This window comes from Pelophylax lessonae (genome assembly GCF_965119305.1).
Source record: "Pelophylax lessonae genome assembly, chromosome: 6".
In the NCBI taxonomy this organism is placed as follows: domain Eukaryota; kingdom Metazoa; phylum Chordata; class Amphibia; order Anura; family Ranidae; genus Pelophylax; species Pelophylax lessonae.
Window position 1 is genome coordinate 13,921,169 of NC_138773.1, and position 20,194 is coordinate 13,941,362.

At 44.4% G+C, this 20,194-nt stretch overlaps 1 protein-coding gene across 1 annotated transcript in view; it reads left to right on the plus strand.

The window, feature by feature from the left end:
* Positions 1–20,194, plus strand: part of LOC309558418 (guanylate-binding protein 2-like) — a 45,578-nt gene that overhangs the window by 4,741 nt on the left and 20,643 nt on the right. Inside the window, exons 3-6 of the mRNA XM_082261492.1 lie at positions 2,659–2,789; positions 2,872–2,981; positions 13,509–13,702; positions 19,630–19,878. Coding sequence (XP_082117618.1) covers positions 2,659–2,789; positions 2,872–2,981; positions 13,509–13,702; positions 19,630–19,878 — 684 coding nt within the window. The remainder of the gene's footprint in view (positions 1–2,658; positions 2,790–2,871; positions 2,982–13,508; positions 13,703–19,629; positions 19,879–20,194) is intronic.

Here is a 20,194-nt window from a genome sequence, read left to right on the forward strand (position 1 = left end):
CAAGAAAAACAGTCCATATAGATATATGCTGAGATCCAATGAAATTAAGGTAAGTAGTAATTCAAACGGTGCTCTATCCCAACAACCGACAATCCACCACTGTGTGCAGTGGCCGCTCACTTTAAGATACTGTAAATATTTTGTGCTTTCAAAGGGGCAAACATCGACTGGTGAAGATCATTCAGCTCACATGAAATAAAAATAGAGATTGCACTAATGAAGAGGCAACAACACTGAAGTCCCCTTGCCCTCTCCTTCCCAGCACAGCTCCCGTTGGGTCTGGGGTCAGGGGGCAGGGCTCAGGGCAACAACACAGAAGTCCCCTTGCTCTCTCCTTCCCAGCAAGGCTCCCGTTGGGTCTGGAGTCCGGGGGCAGGGCTCAGGGCAACAACACAGAAGTCTGCTTGCTCTCTCCTTCCCAGCAAGGCTCCCATTAGGTCTGGAGTCTGTGGGCAGGGTTCAGGGTAACAATACAGAAGTCTGCTTGCTCTCTCTATCCCAGCAAGGCTCACTTTGGGTCTGGAGGCAGATTTCAGGGAAACAATACAGAAGTCCGCTTGCTCTCTCCTTCCCAGCACAGCTCCTGTTGGGTTTGGGGTCCGGGGGCATGGCTCAGGGCAACAACACAGAAGTCCGCTTGCTCTCTCCTTCCTAGCAAGGCTCACGTTGGGTCTGGAGTCTGAGGGTGGGTTTCAGAGCAACAATACAGAAGTCCGCTTGCTCTCTCCTTACCAGCACAGCTCCTGTTGGGTTTGGGGTCTGGGGGCATGGCTCAGGGCAACAACACAGAAGTCTGCTTGATCTCTCTATCCCAGCAAGGCTCGCTTTGGGTCTGGAGGCAGGGTTCAGGGAAACAATACAGAAGTCCGCTTGCTCTCTCCTTCCTAGCAAGGCTCACGTTGGGTCTGGAGTCAGAGGGTGGGGTTCAGAGCAACAATACAGAAGTCCGCTTGCACTCTTCTTCCCAGCACAGCTCCTGTTGAATCTGGGGTCTGGGGACGGGGTTCATGGCAACAATACAGAAGTCCGCTTGCTCTCTCCTTCCTAGCAAGGCTCACATTGGGTCTGGAGTCTGAGGGTGGGGTTCAGAGCAACAATACAGAAGTATGCTTGCTCTCTCCTTCCCAGCACAGCTCCTGTTGAATCTGGGGTCTGGGGGCGGGGTTCAGAGCAACAATACAGAAGTCCGCTTGCTCTCTCCTTCCCAGCACAGCTCCTGTTGGGTTTGGGGTCCGGGGGCATGGCTCAGGGCAACAACACAGAAGTCCGCTTGCTCTCTCCTTCCTAGCAAGGCTCACGTTGGGTCTGGAGTCTGAGGGTGGGTTTCAGAGCAACAATACAGAAGTCCGCTTGCTCTCTCCTTCCCAGCACAGCTCCTGTTGGGTTTGGGGTCCAGGGGCAAGGCTCAGGGCAACAACACAGAAGTCCGCTTGCTCTCTCCTTCCTAGCAAGGCTCACATTGGGTCTGGAGTCTGAGGGTGGGGTTCAGAGCAACAATACAGAAGTATGCTTGCTCTCTCCTTCCCAGCACAGCTCCTGTTGAATCTGGGGTCTGGGGGCGGGGTTCAGGGCAACAATACAGAAGTCTGCTTGCTCTCTACTTCCCAGCAAGGCTCCCGTTGGGTCTGGAGTCCGGGGCTCAGGGCAACAACACACAAGTCTGCCTAGAAATGTTCTGTTTCTGTTTTACATGTTTTAGGATTACAATAAAGTACTTAAATAATACATCAGAGAACATAAATGTTCTAATGTTCACATGTGCAGTTCTAGTGCAAAGGGTTGGGCTCTTGTTTCGGGTCTATGGCTGGTTTTAGTGGTTTTTAGTAGCCACTTTACATGTGAAGCTTTATGTGCTTGCATCGTATTTGGCTACCACCCTATATAATTATGCCTTTTATATATTACAGCAAATATAAATAAATTATTTTGATGGTTTGCATTTGGTAGACTCATTATAGCCACCTTTATGATATCTTCATTGCCCAAAAATTTTCATTTGATGATTGTGTTGAGCCATTATAAGTTCTATGACCTGCTCAATTGTTTTGGTCGATCATCATATTGCTTCAGGGGATTTGACACAATAGAGAACCAGGAAGGGGTCGGTAAATATGTAATTTACCAGCTCCTTCCTTTACTGAATAGACAGAGTCATAGTCAGTGACATTGTAAAAAAATAAAATAAAATGATAAAAATTAATACAATTAAAATACAAAAAAAAAATAAAAACGACTGACACCAGTGGGTGAACTTCCAGGATCGCAAAGGTCACTCTTGCGACCGGGCCTTGGCACTCCACCACCGTCGGCAGGCCCCAAGATGGTAGGAAGGGAGCCCACTGCAGAACTTGTGAAAGGGTCCCGCTATGAGAGTAAAGGGCCCCAGGATCAGTGGGAAGAGCACCAGGCTTGAAGGGAAGGGCCCGGCCAGGGGTCCGGGGGCCCTTCTTGGTTTCTTGCACCGGGACCCTGAAGGTTCTAGTTATGCCTCTGCATTAAGGATAGTGGTGGAGTTTCTTATTTTAGAACCGAATGAAGGTTGTGTTACCGGGGAGGAGAAAACGAATACTATTACATTACTCATTACATTACATTGTTCTACTTTTACAGCAGGGATATAGGAAAACATTTCTAACATGTGATCTACTTCTTCCACAGTTGTTTTCTCTGTGGATTCCACAATCAAAGCAAATACCAAGGGCATCTGGATGTGGTGCATGCCACACCCAACAAAACATGAGCATACCTTGGTGCTTCTGGACACAGAAGGACTGGGAGACCCTGAAAAGGTAATCCTGGAAAGATACAGTCATTTATGACATATGGCATATAAACAGCTCACCATTGATCGTTCCTCATGTGTCTTTTTAGGGAGATAAGGACAATGATTGTATGATCCTGTCGTTGGCCATGCTCATGAGCAGTGCTGTCATCTACAACAGTACTGGGATTATCAAACAGGATGACGTAGAGAAACTAGAGTATCCTTTCGGTTAGAAGTCAAAATGTTCCTACATATCTACATATCATATCACTGGTCATTCATAAATCAACCCCATGCTCTCCTTCCTTCCTTCCTTCCTTCCTGTCTTCCTTCCTTCCTTCCTTCCTTCCTTCCTTCCTTCCTTCCTTCCTTCCTTCCTGCCTTCCTTCCTTCCTTCCTTCCTTCCTTCCTTCCTTCCTTCCTTCCTTACTTCCTTCCTTCCTTCCTTCCTTCCTTCCTTCCTTCCTTCCTTCCTTCCTTGTAGAAGTCTCTAGTATTGCTGACTGGAAGCAGAAGGTACCCTTCTGCAAAAAACAATTGGGAGTGGGAAGTAAACACTGAGAAGGAGAACAGAGAGGGAGTTGGAGCTCACTGAGGATGTAATGCTGAATGGGCACAAAACACCTTTACTGCTTCTAAAAAGAGATAGGAAATGCTCTTCCCTTTTATAATAAATATTTATGGTTAAACAGACTTCCCTCTGCCTTTTCCAATGACCACTCAATGCTCTTAGGTCAAAGCCTAAGTTCTCTCCACTAGGGATGATCGAACTTTTGAAAAGTTCGGTTCGACCAGAACACCCGAACTTCACGAAAGTTCGGCCCGGATTTCAGAACCCCATTGAAATCAATGGGACCCGAACTTCTGTAATCAAAAAACACCATTTTTAAGCCCTAAAACCCAATAAATGCCCCTAAAAAGTGCCTAGGGTTCTGGGTCATGCCCCATTAACTATTAATCACACAAAAAAAAGTTCTTAAAAATTGTCATTTTTGATAAAAAAGCCAATTATTGAAAAATTAAAAAAAAAAAAAAAGAGATTTTTTTGATTTTTACTTTGGATTTAGTATCTGTGGGGTCTAAAAGGTGTGCATGTGAAGTTTCAGCTCTGTAGCATGTCCAGAACCATGAAAAAAAAAAAGATAATTTTTCAGTAGAACAGGGATGTGGTTCGGGAGCCTCCTTTAACTTTAACACCTATATGATCTTTTTTTCTGGTTCTGGACATGCTACAGAGCTGAAACTTCACAGGTACACCTTTTAGACCCCCCAGACACAAAATCACACAAAAAAGTTCTTAAAAATTGTCATTTTTGATAAAAAAGCCAATTATTGAAAAATTAAAAAAAAAAAAAAAAAAAAAGAGATTTTTTGATTTTTACTTTGGATTTAGTATCTGGGGGGTCTAAAAAGTGTGCATGTGAAGTTTCAGCTCTGTAGCATGTCCAGAACCAGAAAAAAAAAGATCGTTTGTATTAGAAAACTTTAAGCACAGGAATATGGCTTCTCTGCTGTAACACCTTGCCGGTTTAATAGCAGGCATTTTTTTGGGTTCTTTGCAGTCAGGAAAAACATCTGAACTTGTGTATAGTAGTACTGTGCACAAGTTCTGATGTTTTGCCTGCCTCCAAAATTCCCCAAAAAATGCCAGCAAAAACACACCTGGGCATTTTTTTTTTTGACGCTAGCGTTTTTTTTTGGCATTTTTTGGGGTTCTTTTGAGGCAGGCAAAACATCTGAACATGTGTATAGGGGGGATATATAGACATATATGTCTGAATATATACCCCTAGACATATATAGGTGTGATAGTAGCAGAAATAAATGCTTGCGCTAATGAAATCATTTACAGTAATATATTTCTGCTACTATCACACCTATATATGTCTAGGGGTATATATTCAGACATATATGCCTATATATACACCCTATACACATGTTCAGATGTTTTGCCTGCCTCAAAAGAACCCCAAAAAATGCCAAAAAAAACGCTAGCGTCAAAAAAAAAAATGCCCAGGTGTGTTTTTGCTGGCATTTTTTGGGGATTTTGGAGGCAGGCAAAACATCAGAACTTGTGCACAGTACCACTATACACAAGTTCAGATGTTTTTCCTGACTGCAAAGAACCCAAAAAAATGCCTGCTATTAAACCGGCAAGGTGTTACAGCAGAGAAGCCATATTCCTGTGCTTAAAGTTTTCTAATACAAACGATCTTTTTTTTTCTGGTTCTGGACATGCTACAGACCTGAAACTTCACATGCACACCTTTTAGACCCCCCAGATACTAAATCCAAAGTAAAAATCAAAAAATCTCTTTTTTTTTTTTTTTTTTTATTTTTCAATAATTGGCTTTTTTATCAAAAATGACAATTTTTAAGAACTTTTTTTGTGTGATTTTGTGTCTGGGGGGTCTAAAAGGTGTACCTGTGAAGTTTCAGCTCTGTAGCATGTCCAGAACCCCAAAAAAAGATCATATAAGTGTAAAAGAGGGGTCCCACCATCCCTGCTCTACTGAAAAATTATCTTTTTTTCTGGTTCTGGACATGCTACAGAGCTGAAACTTCACAGGTACACTTTTTAGACCCCCCAGACACTAAATCCAAAAAAAGTCATGCCTGCCTCCAAAAATGCCCGATAAATGCAAGAAAAAGCGCCGTAGAGAAGCCGTATTCCTGTTCTAATAAAAATTATAAGAAAATGCTAATTTTTGGGGGGTTCTGGACATGCTACAGAGCTGAAACTTCACATGTACACTTTTTAGACCCCCCAGATACTAAATCCAAAGTAAAAATCAAAAAATCTCTTTTTTTTTTTTTTTTTTTTTTTTTTAATTTTTCAATAATTGGCTTTTTTATCAAAAATGACAATTTTTAAGAACTTTTTTTGTGTGATTTTGTGTCTGGGGGGTCTAAAAGGTGTACCTGTGAAGTTTCAGCTCTGTAGCATGTCCAGAACCATAAAAAAAAAGATCGTTTGTATTAGAAAACTTTAAGCACAGGAATATGGCTTCTCTGCTGTAACACCTTGCCGGTTTAATAGCAGGCATTTTTTTGGGTTCTTTGCAGTCAGGAAAAACATCTGAACTTGTGTATAGTGGTACTGTGCACAAGTTCTGATGTTTTGCCTGCCTCCAAAACCCCCCAAAAAATGCCAGCAAAAACACACCTGGGCATTTTTTTTTTAACGCTAGCGTTTTTTTTGGCATTTTTTGGGGTTCTTTTGAGGCAGGCAAAACATCTGAACTTGTGTATAGTGGTACTGTGCACAAGTTCTGATGTTTTGCCTGCCTCCAAAACCCCCCAAAAAATGCCAGCAAAAACACACCTGGGCATTTTTTTTTTTGACACTAGCGTTTTTTTGGCATTTTTTGGGGTTCTTTTGAGGCAGGCAAAACATCTGAACATGTGTATAGGGGGTATATATAGGCATATATGTCTGAATATATACCCCTAGACATATATAGGTGTGATAGTAGCAGAAATATATTACTGTAAATGATTTCATTAGCGCAAGCATTTATTTCTGCTACTATCACACCTATATATGTCTAGGGGTATATATTCAGACATATATGTCTATATATACCCCCTATACACATATTCAGATGTCATGTCTGACATCAAACATGTCCTCAAAAAAGCACTGGCAGTGGCAGCCCCTGCAGCATTAAAAAATGCTTGCTGGTGAGAAGCCACATTCCTGTTCCGAAGCAGAGAAATGATCATTTCTCTATAGCGGTCACCCTGCTATGGAAGGGTTTTGTCACCCTGCCATAGCAGTCACTGCCAGTTAACCCTACACTACACTACGGTCCCCTGACACTTAACACTTTCCCTACAGAAACTAAATTTTTGAAGCTAACTTAAGTGTAAAGGAGCACTCTAACTACACTAGATATCCCTTTCCTCACACTAAAAATAGCTAAATGACACTTTTAAAGTAAAATTAACAGAACTGCTTCCACTCTCTTCCATGTCCATTATAACAATGCTGGGAATATGGCGGGGGCGATCTTATATACTGGGGGGCGTATTCACTAATGATTGGTCTAGGGACCCCCTAGTCACTCCAATCACATTCCTAGCATTCTTCTGCCCCCTCAATTGGCTTTTGCTAATGGTTCTGGTCCAATCACGGGCTTTTAAAGCCCATTTCCTGAAGCATTGCATTTTGGGCGGTTCTGGTTGCCGAATTCCGAACTTTTTGGGCAAAAAGTTCTAAATTCGGCCGAACCTCGAACACCCAATGTTCGGGCCGAACCGATGGTGGACCCGAACCGTTCGATCATCCCTACTCTCCACCCTTATCTGTCTAGGTACTGTTTTGGCGATTTTACATGTTCCCTTTGTTCCTATCTGAGATTATAAATATAATATGTGATTAACACCTTTTTTCTAAGTCAGAACAGCACATACTCAGACTGGTCTGAGGTTGTAAGCGGGGTCCCCCAAAGCTCAGTCCTGGGACCAACCTTGTTCAATTTATTCATAAACAGCATTGAGGACGGGATCAGTAGCTCTATATCAGTTTTTGCAGATGACACAAAATTGGGCAGGGCAATAACTGCACAGCATGAAGCAGATATCCTACAGAATGACCTGGACAAAATAACAGAGTGGGCAACGACTTGGCAAATGAGGTTTAATGTGGAGAAGTGTAAGGTTTTGCACTTGGGGACTAAAAACATAAAAACACAATACACGTTAGGAGGGGAACCCTTGGGGGAATCAAAAATGGAGAAAGATCTGGGAGTCTTGGTTGATGATAGATTAGGCAACAGCATGCAATGTCAAGCGGCAGCTGCCAAAGCCAGCAGAATATTAGCATGCATAAAGAAAGGGATGTATTCCAGAGATAAGACTATAATCCTTCTACTTTATAAAACTCTGGTCCGACCGCATCTGGAGTATTCTGTCCAGTTCTGGTCGCCGGTCCTCAGGAGGGATGTGTTGGAGCTGGAGAGAGTCCAGAGAAGGGCAACAAAACTAATTAGGGGATTGGAGGACCTTAACTATGAAGAGCAGCTGCAATCGCTCGATTTTTTCTCCCTGGAGAAGAGACGCCTGAGGGGGGACATGATAGCAATTTATAAATATCTTAATGGGGATCTCAGCTTATAAAAAAAGCTGTTCATTCGAAGGGATTGCATGAGGACAAGGGGGCATACAATGCAATTAGAGGAGAAGCGTTTTAACCTCAGGCAGCGTGGGGGGTTCTTTACTGTTAGGGCTACAAGATTGTGGAATTCTCTACCACAAGAGGTGGTTTCTGCGGGAAGTATGGTGGCTTTCAAAAGACTCTTAAGCCCCGTACACACACGCAGATCGTCGTCATACAAATGTTCGTCTTTTCTCCCCGGGATGTCGGTGTCTGTTGAAAAGTGCAAAGACAGCACAAGGACAGCACAAGAATTTTGTCCGCAGACTTCAGCTGACTGCAGAAGTGATGTCATGTGATGGTTAACTTTCCCTGTTTTTTTTATTTTCTGAGCATGCCCAGTCTTGCAAATCTGCGGTCTGTCGGCTGATTTCTGTACTGACAGGCGAACAATCGTCCGTTCTGGTGTCTGCAGACAAAAATTTTCATGTTTGCAAGAAAGACTCTTGTCCGCAGATTGTGTGCAGACATCTGTCGGAGGCACCATACTAACACGCATACAATCGGCAGATCTTTCGTCCGCCGACGTTTGTATGACGACGATCTGTGCGTGTGTACGGGGCTTTAGAATCAAACCTTGTTGCATCTCTTTCATTAATAAGATTATTAATAACAAATAACCACTGTGCTAAATACAAAAAAAATAAATAAAATCCAATTTATTTACACAGAAGAGAAGCTGGCCATTAATCAAATCATAGGAGTGCGCACAGGGTGGGCCAGGTGTGTCTGGGCACACCCTAATCACCCCATGTACATTAACATTATCACTTTTTGTGCTGGTAGGAAGATGGGAAAGATCTCTCTCTCTCTTACTGGCTCTACCATAAGAGAAGTCTTTAGGCACTTGCCTTTCAATGTGTCGGCAGGGAGATAAATGTGCTGGGGTCATATATATGGAGACACACACAAACACGTGTGTTTGAGCTTTGGGGTGCACACCCTTATTTAATAGGCTGCGCACGCCTATGAATCAAATCAAATATAATGAAATGCAAAGTAAGAAAGTAATACAAAAAAAGGAATGATGTTACAATGTAAATACAGAAGGTTACCAATACACAGAGCCAACTACAGGAAATACAGAACTAATGAAGGTGCTATATATAATCTATATAATCAGAGAATAGTTCAAGCTGTATTCTTTTATCGTATGGATTAATAAAATGGTAGCTATATAGAGCACAGTGTCATTTTTATTTTTTATTTCTGCATTCTGTAAAGTTCGGGTACCTGACCAGTGAAATCTCACCATTTAGAGTCGGTTCACACTGGGGCGGCATGACTCTGTACTACTTCGGGGGCGACTTGTGCATTCCCATGCACCACGACTTCGGAGCGACTTGCAGAGACTTAACATAATGGAAGTCTATGCAAGTCGCTCCGAGGTCGCCCCGAAGTAGTAAAGGACCCTTTTTCTAAGTCGGAGCGACTTGTATCGCTCCTATTAGAACGGGTCCTGTAGCGGTCAATGGACCGCGAGGGAGCGCGACTTGTCAGGCTGACAAGTCGCGCTAGTGTGAATCGACTCTTACAGGGCTGTTACAGAATGCAGAAATAAAACATAAAAATCTGCTAGCCAATAGATTCCTTTCACCAGACGCTTATTTGTCTGGGGGAATCTGATTAAATGCCTGCGGGTTTTTAACCACTTAAGCCCCGGAAGATTTTACCCCCATTCCGACCAGGGGGTATTTTGCGATTTAAGCACTGCGTGACTTTAACGGACAATTGCGCGGTCGTGCGACGCTGTACCTAAACGAATTTGGCGTCCTTTTTTTCCCACAAACAGAGCTTTCTTTTGGTGGTATTTGATCACCTGTGCGATTTTTTGATCATGCGCTATAAACAAAAAAAGAGCGTCAATTTTGCAAAAATAGCAATATTTTTCACATTTTTTTATATGAAATTCACCCCCAAAAAAATGTAAAAATCAAAATTTTTTAACATTTTCGGCCAATTTGTTTTATGCTACATATGTTTGGTAAAAGAAATCGCAAAAAGCGTATTTTGATTGGTTTGCGCAAAAGTTATCGCGTTTACTAACAAAGGGAAAGATTTTTGTCATTTTTGTTGTTTTTTTTTTTTAACGCGTAATGGCGGCAATCTGCGATTTTTTTTGCGGTACTGCGACATTGCGGCGGACAGATCGGATCCTTGACTGACATTTTTGACACTTTTGGGGTTACCAGTGACATTTCTACAGTAATCAGTGCTATATATATGCACTGTTACTGTAAAATGACACTGGTAGTGAAGGGGTTAACTTTATTTGGGAGGGAGGGGCTGTGTGTGTCCCTAGGGGCGTGCTTTCTACTGTGATTGGCTGTGGCTTGAGCTGTAAGGACACTGATCAACGGATCTACATAGTAGATCCATGTGATCAGTGTCTTTACAGCGAGGAGAATGGCAGGCAGCTTGTTTACACAAGCCACCTGACTTTCTCCCTCTCCCCCGCCGATCGCCGAGTGGCCGGCGGACATCGGGTCCGCTGGTCACACGCGCAGGGGGGTCCATGACCACGCGGGAGCGAGAGCGCGCCTCCGGGGGCGCGCGCTCGCTCCCTAGACCCTCACAAGCAAGCAACGTAGCCCTACGTTAGTTTGCCTGCGAGGGGCTGACCGCCGTCGTAGATAGTCGTGCGGCGGTCGGCAAGTGGTTAAGCGTAAGCCAATTGGCTGAAGATGAAGATTACATTTTTCATCTCACATCGCTCAGCTACACTGTGGGGGTTAATTCACTAAATGTTGATGTGGGGGGTTTATTCACTAAATGTTGATGTGGGGGTTTATTCACTAAATGTTGATGTGGGGGTTTATTCACTAAATGTTGATGTGGGGGGTTTATTCACTAAATGGTGATGTGGGGTTTATTCACTAAATGGTGATGTGGGGTTTATTCACTAAATGGTGATGTGGGGGGTTTATTCACTAAATGGTGATGTGGGGGGTTTATTCACTAAATGGTGATGTGGGGGGTTTATTCACTAAATGGTGATGTGGGGGTTTATTCACTAAATGGTGATGTGGGGGTTTATTCACTAAATGGTGATGTGGGGGGTTTATTCACTAAATGGTGATGTGGGGGTTTATTCACTAAATGATGTGGGGGTTGTATCTGGCTCTGATACTAGCCAGTGCCTCACCAGACATTGAAAAAACAAAGCAAAGAAAAGGGCGCACCAGCATAGCGCATTATCCTCAGCTAGTTTATTTAGATAAAAATTAAAATCAGCTACTCACAAACAATCGTGAAATTCAGGCACATCAATTCCATAAATCTGCCTCTTGCCAGAAGATCAACGTCCTTTACTGGGAGCAGAGGGCTGACGCGTTTCGAGGCCGTGCCTCTTCCTCAGAGCCTGGAGGCCATGGTCAAGTCCGTAGTTTAAGTATGATATGGAAGACCAGGCCTCCTGGTGTGGGGGTTTATTCACTAAATGATGTGGGGGTTGTATCTGGCTCTGATACTAGCCAGTGCCTCACCAGACATTGACTGCACGTCCCTGCCATACTGTATGTCAGTGGTCCTCAACTCCGGTCCTCAGGGCCCACTAACAGGCCAGATTTTAGGTATTACCTTGGGGAGATGCAGACTAGAGTACTGCAATCACTGAGCAGCAAATGATATCACCTGGGATGTATTTCAGTTATCTTGCAAACCTGGTCCTGTTAGTGTGCCCTGAGGGCCAGGGTTGAGGACCACTGCTGTATGTCAAACGTTCACTGTATGTCAAATTATTAATAATGACAATCAATAATGAAATCTAAAGGTAAAAATCTGTGTAGGCCTAAAATATCCATCACTTTCCCCCCCTGTAGTTCATTTCTTGAACTATTGCCCTCCCTTAGTGATTTTGTACCCACTCATGACAACCCATAGTGAAAAATAAATATCACATTAAATGGGGTAAGAGACGGCCAAAATCCACTATGAGTGATCTGTTTTCTCTATTGTTCTTTCAAATTATTTGGGTATTGGATGCTATGAAGTTGTGGTAGGGGAAAGAGTGTGGACCATGGACTACATTAGGTAACATCATGGCATCCAATAGATCAGGGATCTCCAAACTGTCTAAACAAAGTGCCATTTTACTGTCCTGCAGACTTAAGGGGGGTCAGATTGTGGCCTTTAGGAGCAGAAAATGTCTTGACATCGGTTGGAGTAGACAATACCCCAGGTTTGGTGATCAGTCGGAGTACAAAAAATGACAAAGGGCCTGTGGTCAAAAGGAGTGCCCCATAGTTGATGTCAGTGGGAGAAATTATTCCCAATCAATGGTGTGAATGGAAGGAGTGGTGACCCGTCATTGGTGTCAGTGGAAGGAATAGGGCTCCATTGTTGGTGTCAGTGGAAGGAATAGGGCTCCATTGTTGGTGTCAGTGGAAGGAATAGGGCTCCATTGTTGGTGTCAGTGGAAGGAATAGGGCTCCATTGTTGGTGTCAGTGGAAGGAATAGGGCTCCATTGTTGGTGTCAGTGGAAGGAATAGGGCTCCATTGTTGGCGTCAGTGGAAGGAATAGGGCTCCATTGTTGGTGTCAGTGGAAGGAAAAGGGCTCCATTGTTGGTGTCAGTGGAAGGAATTGGGCTCCATTGTTGGTGTCAGTGGAAGGAATAGGGCTCCATTGTTGGTGTCAGTGGAAGGAATAGGGCTCCATTGTTGGTGTCAGTGGAAGGAATGGGTTAGGGGAAGCAAATGGCCACATCTGGACCCTTGTCCGCAGTTTGGAGAAAAATAAAATAGAAGGTAGGGCAGTCCTGAAACTGGCATATGGCCTTTCTGTATCCAGAAAAAATCTTCCCAATGTGGCCATTCCAGAGCCTAGGGAGTTTCTTGGTTTTTAGTTGACACTAATGGCGCTTTTCCACTGCATGGAACCGAACGGTTCGGCTCGCTTTTGTGCTTTTCCACTGCTGGTACCGCATGGTATGGTGTAGGAACGGTTCGGTACGGTACGGCGGCGCTTTTCCACTGCATGGAACCGAACGGTACGGCTCTCAAAAACAGTACCACCCCGATTGTGGTTCCAAGAGGTACCATACCGGTACCATATCCCACAATCCTTTGCATGCAGTCACTACTAGCCACTGATTGGTCAGAGAATCCCACCCACCCCGTTGTTATCCCACCCACTCAACTTTAGTACTACTTTAGTGGAAAAGCAAACCATACCGTACCGTACCGAACCGTTCCAACACCATACCATGCGGTACCAGCAGTGGAAAAGCAAATCGGGCCAAGCAGGGCCGAGTAGAGCCGAGCCGGTACTTGCAGTGGAAAAGTGCCATAAAAGCACCCAGATGGCACTAGGTTAATCAGAGATGGGCTGGACTAAAGTGGTGAATTAAACCTATCCATCTGAAAGTGCCAGTTGCCTGGCTGTCATACTTATCCTCTTTCATACTCCTGCATGTTGTCCCAGCCTAGAGGTCTGAAAAATGCTAAAGATAAACAGGGAAGTATAATTTCCACAAAAGGGTAAACATGGCATCTCATATTTTTCCTATTGCAGAATTACTTTTGAATTTTAGACACAAACTGATATTACTATAGGTTTTACTTCCTTAATAAAATGTCTTCACAGCTCTACATTGAACCTGCATAGTGAGATCATACATAAATCCTCCATTAAGAAGGTGAAAGCCCAGACTCAGGAAGACACAAGCAATACGGTGCCTCTCTTTGTCTGGGCCATGCGGGATGTTACTCTGAAGTCAGAATTAAATGGACGACCAGCCACCGCTGATGAATATCTGGAAGACTGTCTGAAGGATGTCCGTATGTACTGAACTGTTTGTAGACAAAAAAAAAAGAAAATTCAAGACATATTTGTTTAATATGCAGAACATTTATTTTTTTACCTAAAAAAATCACCAATTCACGTCTTTTAGTTGACATCACCAGGGTAGATGGCTTAGTTCTGTGAATGTAGTTAGCTCTACTCATTTACAGGGTCAGTCAACCCAATACTAATAATATACTGTAGTTATGCACACATTCTGGTTAGATGAATCCACTTGCCATCCACCTCATGTATGAGTACGGAGGCAAAGTGCCTCTCCTGTGCCGGATCATGTACCTAGTATTAGTCACAGCACAAGCCGATCAGTGGGTGCCAGTCAATGGATGACCGCCGGCACTCATTGATTGTCAAGGAAAGAGACAGAACAGAGCTCTGCCTATATAAACAATACAGAGCTCTGTCCAGACAGCAGGGATGTGCTGGATGAGCGATTTTGGGGTGGAGAAACTTGCCTGGTCTGCATAAAGTCCTGACCTCAACCCAATAAAAGAAAAGGAATTGGCAGCACTCCAGGTTGAGTCAAAATCCAGATTTATTGACTGGACATCCAAATTATGACAATCGTGACAAGGTAGACGCGTTTCACACACTGACTGTGTGCTTAATCATTACTCATTATGACCTCAACCCAATAGAACCCCTTGGGGATGAATTAGAGCGGAGACTGCAAGCCAGGCCTTTCTCGTCCAACATCAGTGCCTGACCTCACAAATATACAGGTACGTCATTTCACTCAATAGAGCCACACTGCCACAGTAAATACATGGTGGGTGGTTGGCAAGTAGTTAAGCTGCTTTCCTAGAAGTGTTGGCCAAAGGTCAGCTTTTTGATTAAGTACGGACTGGATATGTAAGGAAGAAAGCACCAGGATCAGAATATATAAAGTCCAGATTAAAATTTTATTCAGCGTCTTGTATCATATAAAGGCTATCCCCCCCACCCCAAAGCACCTTGTCCCCATGTTGAAGGAGACAAGGGCCTCTTCCCAATAACCCTGGGTGGTGGTTATGGGGGTCTGCAGGCAGGGGGATTTTCAGAATCTGAAAGCACTTTACCACTGGAGGATTTTGCTGTCTTACGTCCAGGCCACTTTTTGCGATTCGGCACTGTGCGAATTTAACTGACAATTGCGCGGTCATGCAATGCCGTACCCAAACGAAATTTACGTCCTTTTTTTCCCACAAACAGAGCTTTCTTTTGGTGGTATTTGATCACCTGTGCGATTTTTAATTTTTGCTCTATAAACAAAAAATAGCGACAATTTTGAAAAAATAACAATATTTTTCACGTTTTTTTATATGAAATTCCCCCCAACAAAATGTAAAAATCAAAATTTTTTTATCATTTTAGGCCAATTTGTTTTCTGCTACATATTTTTGGTAAAAAAAAATTGCAATAAGCGTATTTTGATTGGTTTGCGCAAAAAGTTATTTCGTTTACTAACTAAGGTAAAGATTTCTGTCGTTTTTGGTGTTTTTTTTTAACGAGTAATGGCGGCGATCTGCGTTTTTTTTTTTTTGCGGGACTGCGACATTGCGGCGGACAGATCGGACCCCTGACTGACATTTTTGTCGGGGAATCGAGTGTGGAGATCCGCCTGCTTGTGTAAACAAAGCGGGTGGATCTCCTAAGTGACAGACAGGGTCAGATTGCAGGGTTCAGCATAGCTGCACCTGCGATCTGTCCCTGTGTCACATAGTCCCCTCCCCCCCACACACGTTAGTAAGCACCAGGCATACATTAACCCCTCCCTCTCCAATAAAATTAACCCCTTCCCTGCCAGTGTCATTTTTACAGTAACAGTGCATATTTATAGCACTGATTACTGTAGTGATGTCACCGGTACCCCCAAAAGTGTCAAAAATGTCAGTCAAGGGTCCGATCTGTCTGCCACAATGTCGCAGTCCCGCAAAAAAATCGCAGATCGCCGCCATTACGCGTTAAAAAAAAAAACACCAAAAATGACAGAAATCTTTCCCTTAGTAAACGCAATAACTTTTCCGCAAACCAATCAAAATACGCTTATTGTGAATTTTTTTACCAAACATAGGTAGCAGAAAACAAATTGGCCAAAAATTAAAAAACATTTTGATTTTTACAGTTTTTTTGGGGGGAATTTCATATAAAAAAAATGTGAAAAATATTGTTGTTTTTTCAAAATTGTCGTTCTTTTTTTGTTTATAGCGCAAAAAATAAAAATCGCACAGGTGATCAAATACCACCAAAAGAAAGCTCTGTTTGTGGGAAAAAAAGGACGTAAATTTAGTTTTGGTATGGCGTCGCACGACCGCGCAATTGTCAGTTAAAGTCGCACAGCGCCGAATCGCAAAAAGTGGCTCAGACGTAAGACAGCAAAATGCTCCAGTGGTAAAGTGGTTAAGCCCACACCCGCCCGCACCCGCTGAATGTATAACCAGGACCGCCTGCACCCACAACCTATGTGTTTCACACCCGCCCGCACCCGCAATGTTTGTGTCCAATCCCGCCCGCTCCCGCAATGTCTGTGTCCACTCCCGCGGACTTTATCTCAGTGCTGGCTCTTATCTGCAGTCAAAGCCCTTATCTTATAATGCTGTGTAATGATGCTGAAAAGAGGTCTAAAGAGTTAGAGGCTCATCATGCTCTCCCTGCAGCTATGGTTCCTCCTTCCCCAGCCAATAACCACATCATACAACCTTGCCTGATACAGTGCCAGACCAAACCATTACACAGGAAAAGGAGGGGGGGGGGGAAAGAAGAAAAGTCTTCCCTGACCTCGCTCCACCAGCTCTCATTACTCTTCTCGGGGTATGGTACACCGACAGTCATGTACCATACCCCGAGAAGAGTAACGAGAGCTGTCGGAGTGAGGTCAGGGAAGACTTTTCTTCTTTGTCCCCTCCTTTTCCTGTGTAATGGTTCGGTCTGGCACTGAATCAGCGTTGGTTATTGGCTGCGCTGGGGAAGGAAGGAACCATAGCTGCAGGGAGAGCATGCACAAGTACAGTGAGTCCTTACATCATAGAGTTCCCTGCAGGTCTCCTGCAAAAGTTCCTGACCGCCCACACCCGCCCGCAGCAATGGGAAAACCGCCCGCACCCGTGAGATTTACGGCGGGTCCCGCGGGAGCCCGCACCCAATGCAGCTCTCTAGACCGCAGTTCTCTCTCCACGGGGAGTTGGCCCCATGAATCAGTTTCCCCAAATGGGGGTGCCCACCCCCCAGGATCTCTCCCGTGGATCTCCGTACAGGTATGGCGATTCGTGCAGTGGAGCCAGCCTGACGCAATATATATTTGGCGGGCAGTCGACAAATGGTTAAAGAGAAAACAAGAAACGTAAAACGCAAAATGCATGAAAACTGCATGCAAAAAAATGAGGGTTTAAAATGCAAAACGCACTGCAAAACGTGCCTGAAAAATGCATCAGGCGCAGCCTGCATAGATGTGAACCTAGACTAAGTCAAATGTTCGTATTCGCAAGAGCTTTGAAGACATGCCCTGTGCACCCAGCATAATATACAACGTCTTCAGTCTCATGTGAAATTCCCCAATAACACAGTTAAAGCCGAGTTCCAGGCTCTAATTTCACTTTGGCCCATCCGCTTGTGCAAAAAAAACCTGAAAAAGAAATGGATATTGACAATTTATTTTTTTTTTACTAACCTTGTTATTGAAGATAATATACTTACCTTTCTTCCAAATCTTCCCTCTGCGGCCGCGGCCCGCGCCGTCACTTCCTTCTCACATTGATTCCTGGGAGCTGAACGTCATAGCTCCCAGGAATCAATGCGCCTGCACCGGCCCCGCTCGTCACTTCCTGTTTGCATTGATTCCTGGGAGCTGAATACCATCACTCCCAGGGATCAATGCGCCTGCACCAGCCCCGCTCGTCACTTCCTGTTTGAATTAATTCCTGGGAGCTGAATGCCATCACTCCCAGGGATCAATGCGCCTGCACCGGCCCCTCTCATCGCTTCCTGTTTGCATTGATTCCTGGGAGCTGAATGTCATCGCTTCCAGGGATCAATGCGCCTGCACCGGCCCCGCTCGTCACTTCCTGTTTGCATTGATTCCTGGGAGCTGAACGTCATCGCTCCCAGGAATCAATGCGCCTGCACCGGCCCCGCTCATCACTTCCTGTTTGCATTGATTCCTGGGAGCTGAACGTCATCGCTCCCAGGAATCAATGCGCCTGCTCCGGCCCCACTCGTCACTTCCTGTTTGCATTGATTCCTGGGAGCTGAACGTCATCCCTCCCAGGAATCAATGCGCCTGCGCCGGCCCCGCTCGTCACTTCCTGTTTGAATTGATTCCTGGGAGCTGATCATCATCGCTCCCAGGAATCAATGCGCCTGCATCGGCCCCGCTTGTCACTTCCTGTTTGCATTGATTCCTGGGAGCTGAACGTCATCGCTCCCAGGAATCAATGCGCCTGCCCCGGCCCCGCTCGTCACTTCCGGTGCAGGCGCGTCATTCACTGCTAAACAGCTTCTGGGCATGCCAGGGATGACGCGCCTGCACCGGAAGTGACGAGCGGGGCCTGTGCAGGGCATTCTGGGACTCCGACGTCACCGAAGAGAGGACACAACGAGGGACGCTCCGGCTTCAGCTGCCCACACCTGAGATGGCAGCGCTGGACAAGACATTTTCAAGGTAAGTATTTCTTCTAAAAGGTAAGTGCGACCCGGGACAGTTCAGAGGCTATCCATTATGGAATGTACTTACCCTGACTGTCCGGGGGTATTTAAAAAAAAAATTCTGAGGCCGGAACTCCGCTTTAACAATGGAGCAAAGTGTTGTTCAAAGTGTAGACCCCAATAACAGCCATGCCAGAACTTTGAAATGTAAATGTTGACACTTTTTTTGGTTATTTAATTACTTTTGGACCGGAAGGATTTTCCTCCTTAATGACCAGAATATATTTTGCAATTCGGCACTGCGTTAATTTAACTGACAATTGCGCGGTCGTGCGAATCTGTGCCCCAAATAAAATTGATTTCCTTTTTAACCACAAATAGAGCTTTCTTTTGGTGGTAATTGATCACCTGTGTGATTTTATTTTTTTGCGCTATAAACAAAAAAAAATATTTTTTCACTTTCTGCTATATAACATTCCCCCCAAAAAAGTGTAAAAATCAACATTTTTTAACATTTTAGGCCAATTTGTATTCTGCTACATTTTTTGGTAAAAATATCGCAATAAGAGAATTTTGATTGGTTTGCACAAAAGTTATTGCGTCTACTAACTACGGGAAAGATTTGTCATTTTTATTGTTTTTTTTTTTACTAGTAATTGCGGCGATCTGCGATTTTTCGCGGGACTGCAACATTGTGGCCGACAGATCGGACCCCTAACTGACATTTTTTATGCTTTTGGGGGTACCAGTGACATTACTAAAGTAATCAGTGCTAAAAATATGCACTGTTAATAATGACATTGGCAGGGAAGGGGTTAACACAGTGGATGGGCGTGGCTTGTGAAATGATCATAGAGACATGTGATCCTATATAGAAGGATCACAGGCGCTCTGTGATCATTCCAGAGAGAACGGTCAGCTGTGTTTACAACAGCCGACCGTCCTTCTCTCTCAGCGGGGAACGATCGCGGGTGTCAGGCGGCAATCGGAGCCACCTGCCCAGAGGCTCCACTGCCAAGTGGGGGCGGGAGCATGCCACCGGCGGTGCGCGCCGCTCACCCCCTAGCTGTTGGCGCACAACCTTTCATCGTTTCGCACAGGAGGGCCGCCCTGCCGCTATAAATCTGCGACGGGAGGTCGGGAACCGGTTAATATTGTACATAGTTTATTTTCTTTATTGAACAAGTCTGACTGTTTTCACTGTAGTTTTGCTCCATTCTCCCAGTTTCAGTGTATTGGTGTTCATTTTAGTACAGTATGTAAGTGATTTGTTTCCTCAATTTAGATGTGAAAAGCCTCAAGACTCGAAAGCAAAATGACATGCGGGCAACAATCAGAACTAACTTTCCAAAAAGAAAGTGTTTCTATTTTGGCCTTCCATCTGCTGACAAAGACGTTTTGGGAAGTATGCCCCAAGTTCTGGAAACGGACCTAGCGCCTGAGTTTGTGAGAAAGGCCGAAGATTTCCGCCAGTTCATTCTTCAGGAAGCGTCAGCAAAAAAATTAAGGCAGGACAGAATGATGACTGGGTCTGGTGAGTCTTAGTTCTAGACAAATTGTGTAATGTCACAAGGGATCTAAAAGGCCATGAAGGTCACAGGGGTCTAAGCAATGTGGTGATTGCCAGTGATATTAATAGTCCCAATTAATAGTGAATCATAAAGATGAAATCAATCTTCATCTGTGATCACAAAATAAAGTGCTGCATGCTTCACTCCAGTGCTCCCAGTGGCTAGTGCAAGATAAGCAGCTCACCTAAGGACTAGACTCATGAGAGTCAAACACGCTTTGGGATGTAAGGATAACAGCCTGATGTCCCTTCCTTCACCGCCTCCAGCTATCACTCCATA